The sequence below is a fragment of the Rutidosis leptorrhynchoides genome, chromosome 1 (genome assembly GCF_046630445.1).
Source record: "Rutidosis leptorrhynchoides isolate AG116_Rl617_1_P2 chromosome 1, CSIRO_AGI_Rlap_v1, whole genome shotgun sequence".
Taxonomy (NCBI): Eukaryota; Viridiplantae; Streptophyta; class Magnoliopsida; order Asterales; family Asteraceae; genus Rutidosis; species Rutidosis leptorrhynchoides.
Window position 1 is genome coordinate 12,098,678 of NC_092333.1, and position 5,066 is coordinate 12,103,743.

A 5,066-nucleotide genomic window follows, 5' to 3' on the forward strand; every position below is an offset into this window, starting at 1 on the left:
CCCCGTCTCTTTGTGACAAATGCCAAAGTGACACACCAAGTGACACACCATTACAGGAGGAGGGTGGTGCCACTTTTGCCACATGTGCAAAGTGATGGTGTCACTTTACACCATTACAATTGGTCTTACGAGTTGATGGCGCGGCAAGTTGAGTATTAGTACATACTTAAAAATAATTGCCGCTCTACGACAATTAGCTTATGGTGATACACCCGATCTTTTTGACGAGTACTTGAAAATGTTGGAACGAACATGTCGTGAATCGCTAATGAACTTTTGTAAGTGTATTATTGATTTATATAAAGATGAATATATGCGAGAGCCTACCACGGATGATATCAAACAATTGTATGAAGCTCACGAAGATCTTCACGGTTTACATGGAATGATGGGAAGCATAGATTGTATGCATTGGGCATGGGTAAAATGTCACGTTGCATGGAAAGATCAATTTACTCGAGGCGATCACAAAGTTCCAACTATTATGCTAGAAGCCGTAGACTCATATGATAACTGGATTTGGCATGCTTTCTTTGGGGTTGCGGATTTGACATTCCTTTTACTGTAAATGGGGTTGAGTACAAAAGAGGATATTATATAGCCGACGGTATATATCCCGGGTGGGCATCATTTGTTAAGGCGTTTTAAAGTGTAAATGATGAAAAACGTAAGTACTTTTCGAAGAAAAAAGCAGCGACACGCAAGGATGTTGAGAGGACTTTTGGTATTTTACGAGGGCGTTGACATATACTACAACAACCAGCAAGGGCATATAACATCAATGTTATGAAACAACTGATGTATACGTGCATTATCTTACACAATATAATTGTTGAAGATAATGGTTTTGCTCTAATCGAAAATGATTGGGTTTACGAACCCGTTCGTAATATGCAAACAAATTGGATAGAGAGGTGCGAAACTTACAGGAGGGGGACTAAAGAATTACGAGATATGGAAGTGCATGAGGGCCTACGATCGGATTTGGTTGAACATGTATGGGCTAATCGTGAGACGTCGGGGACGGATTAAGTATTGTATTTTTTATTAAGTAATGTATTTTTTTTTTAGTATTGTGTTTTTTTATTAAGTATTGTTTTTTTAATTAATGTAATTTTTTTTTATTAATGAAATTTAGTATTGCATTTGTTTTTATATTTTTAATATATAATTAAACTAAGTAATATTATTAAAAGTGTTAAAAAACCATTAAATAATGATTTAACACTGAATGATTTCTCCTGTTTTAACCTCAGTGTTAAATCCGGTGTTAAATTCTTCCTAGTGCTCTAACAATTTAAATTTAAATATTTAATTTTATATTTTATTTATTTAATTTATATATTTATTTTCCGTAAATAGGTTTCCTTTGATTGCGGTATTTGAATTGGAATAGTGTTTGCGTACTACTGTTGTCCTTCTTCTTTCATCTCCTTCCTCCGTTTTTGTATCTATCTATCTATCTATCTATCTATCTATCTATAATCACCAGAATTTGAATCTCTTATACTATCCTTCTTATTTGTTCTAGATAAATCAATATATAAACAATCAATTAACAAAACCTTAGTTCATGGAAAACTCAAAAGACCAAGTCAGCAACAGCAGTAACAACAGCGATGAAAACCCTGATCCAAACGCCATCACTAACAATAATAATACAACTAGTAATGATATAAATATTGTTGCTGGTGAACACTTAAATAATGTTAGGGTTAGTTCAAGAACTCCGTTTACTAATCTCAGTCAGGTGGATGCTGATCTTGCGCTTGCTCGTACATTACAAGATCAGGTATCATTAAACCCTAATTTTGGAGACAAATTTTTTATTTGAGTTATTGATAGAAATATTTCAATATATGTATACATGTATATTATTTTTTGTTTAAAGATATGGTTGCATTGGCTAGGAAAGGGCATATATGATGTTGAGAATGAATGGTGAAGGGAGTGATCATGAGAGTTGGGAAACAGGAAGTTATGTCCATGAGGATGATGATGATGATTTTGATCATCATAATAGTGAATATGATGCTTCTGATGATGATGAGGAAGAAGATGCATTTGATGTTCATGCTCATCTTGATCAACGTGCATCTGGAGAGATGAATTCAAGTATCCAATTGGATCCTGCTTCTTTCCCAAATGACGAGGCATATGCAAGAGCTCTTCAAGATGCTGAGGATCAAGAAATGGCTGCTAGATTATTGGCCCTCACTGGCATTCATGAAAGTCGGTTTTTTAATAACTATGCCTTTTTTGATTTTGATTTTTGCGAACATAGCTGTCTAACGAAGTTTTTTGCTGATTGTCAGTGGTTACTGAGGATGAAGAGCAGGGTGACGACGATGATGATATTAATGATCAAGGTGCTAATTCTCAGGTGAGAATACTTTGATATGTGATTTTTCTTTTTTCTTTTGTGTTTACATGTTTATTCGAAATAATAATCATGAGTATACCGGATATTAAACTAGATTATTGGCCATGTAAGATCTTTAATTTCAATATGCATTACACTTTAAGAATAGAGTTGTAACAAGGAAGATAAAGTGAGAAGACTTGGTTTGTGGTTATTTATTATAAAGGGGCAAAAGATAAAAATATTAAAAACACATTCTATATGTTTCATGGCTCCTGATAACATTGACAGTTTCAAACTCGGGTCATTAAGTTTTCTCGTGTTAGTAATAAGTATATTACTCTTGATGGTTCTGGTCTATTTAAAGTTAAAAGCATGCCACTTTGCGAATCACAAATACTAGGACTATAGGTGTCCATATGGACGGGTCGGTAATGAGTCAAAATGGATTTGGTTGACCTGCTACGCATCTTTGCTTATATGTTTTGAGTTCATTTCCAAAATTATACTATTATATTTACGAAAGCAATACAGTAAATTTGATTTCTAATTTTACTTATTATAGCGATATTAAGAAATTTTGAGCATTTAAATTCCTTTAATGACGCTGGTTAATTCAAGTGATAATGCTTGAACTGTTCGGTTATGCAAATTGGTGTCTGGACTTCATGGAAACTGTACTACTAGTTCCTTAGGTTATTGAATTTTGGAAACCAGTTTCTGTACTTTAAATGAGTACTCATCCTAAGGTTGTATAATTCGCTAACTGGGGATTAATCGGTCGGAACCTAGCTTGTAGGGATTAATCGGTCAAATCAGGGATTAATCGGTCAAATCAGGGATTAAGAATTGGACTTATATACATTTATATAATAAAGTACGAAATTAGACGTGCAAGTATAGAAGAAAAAAAAAAACTATTAGCATAAACAAACATAAACTTTACCATTAAAATACTCTAAAACTGATTTAAATCCATACTTATATGTTCGACCAACTTTGAATTTGACTAATTTTGACCCATTGTCTTGCATTGACAGATTGATTAGAGGGCTTAGTGAAAATCTAATCGGCCTGCTTTTGAAAAGGGATTAATTGAGGATTAATCGGGATTTTTTTACAACAGTGAAGTCATGTGTACATAATCATCTTTGTGCCAATATTTTAAGCTCCATAACTGAGAAACTAAGATTGTCTGAAGCCTAGGCTATCATGGTTTGGCCGTTGATGATGAACGGTCCTTTGTACTATGTGACCATTTAGGATTTAAAAACTTTATTAAACTGGCTGCAATCACTATCAGGCCAGCTTATCTAGATATTCTATAAGTTATATAATTCTATTCGAGAACTCTCTTTCTAATTAATGGCTATGTCTATTATCCTTGACTGGAAGTTTTATGTAACCTTTTATTCAGACTTTGTGTTTCAGATTTATGTTGGTCACATAAGTGTTGTTTTGTTTTTCAGGATACATGGGATGATGTTGACCCGGATGAACTATCGTACGAGGTAAGTTTTGTTCACACGTTTTGCTGACGACTCAGTTGCTTATCTGGTGTTCTGAGTTACTCACATGTAAAGTGTTATAGGAACTGATTGCACTCGGTGAAGTAGTTGGGACTGAAAGTAGAGGTCTTCCTACTGATATAATTGCTTCTTTACGCTCGGTGACATACAAGGCCCGTAATATTCAAAATGGGAGCAGTGAAACGTAAACAAAGTCTCTTTTATTGTATTTATTTTACTTGTTTAGGTCGGTTGATTCTGATAATTTATGCTTGTTATCCCGCAGATGTGTGATTTGTCGCCTAGACTATGAGGATGGTGATAATTTAATCTTGCTGCCCTGCAAACACTCATACCATTCTGAGTGTATTACCAACTGGTTGCAAATAAATAAGGTACATGTACTTGATAATATTGTTATATGGAGTGATCAGTGATAAATGATAATATACACTAGTAGAAATCAACATGCAATTTTTTTTTTTATAAAGTGATCTATTTGAGATAATAAACACACAAGTCCACATTTTATGTGGGTAAAATACTAAATTGGAATTGATATAGTAGTAGGTTCTAGGTTGTATAGATCATTTTAACCATGGGTAAGAAGTATCGAAGTGCTAGCACAATACAGCTCGTACTAATTTAAAATGGACTCTGGTTAAACCTTATCTTGTTTGTGGTTTTAGTATAACTAATGACGAATGATATGTCCTTGCCAGGTGTGCCCTGTTTGCAGCACCGAGGTCTCCACACCTGTACGTTCCGCTAGTTGATGTATATACACGAAGGTCTTGTGCTGTTCGGTTGTTGCAAACACAAAGAGATCCCGGTGTCAGATTATCATTCCTTTTGTGAGAACACCATAAATCCTCATTTGTAAACAGTTGTTAATTATGTTGTACTTTTTTAGGTCAACAACCTTTTCTCATTGAACTCCCTTAGGGGTTGTAATTTTAATTGATTAATTGACAATTGGATATCGGTGTGTGTTTTAGTTATACCTGGCAAACGGGTCAAGATGGGTCGGGTTGGGTCAAAGATCAAATGGGTTCGGGCCAAAATGGGTCATGGGTCGAAATGGGTCAGAATTTAAATGGGTCGGTCGGGTTGGGTCGAGACCCGGGTCGGGTTGGGTCAAGACCCGGGTCGGTTGGGTCGGGCTAGTAAAATTTTTCTTGTTTATTGTAATTAGA

The 5,066-nt window shown here is 34.9% G+C and overlaps 1 protein-coding gene across 1 annotated transcript; it reads left to right on the plus strand.

Annotated features, from left to right (window-relative positions):
- The first annotated feature begins 1,474 nt into the window (after positions 1-1,474).
- Positions 1,475-4,845, plus strand: LOC139856616 (E3 ubiquitin ligase BIG BROTHER-related-like). The gene is made up of 7 exons (XM_071845487.1): positions 1,475-1,792; positions 1,911-2,232; positions 2,316-2,383; positions 3,832-3,873; positions 3,954-4,075; positions 4,157-4,265; positions 4,593-4,845. Exons 1-7 carry the CDS (start codon positions 1,574-1,576, stop codon positions 4,644-4,646), a joined length of 936 nt encoding a protein of 311 aa, XP_071701588.1. The 5' UTR covers positions 1,475-1,573; the 3' UTR covers positions 4,647-4,845.
- Positions 4,846-5,066: the final 221 nt, after the last annotated feature.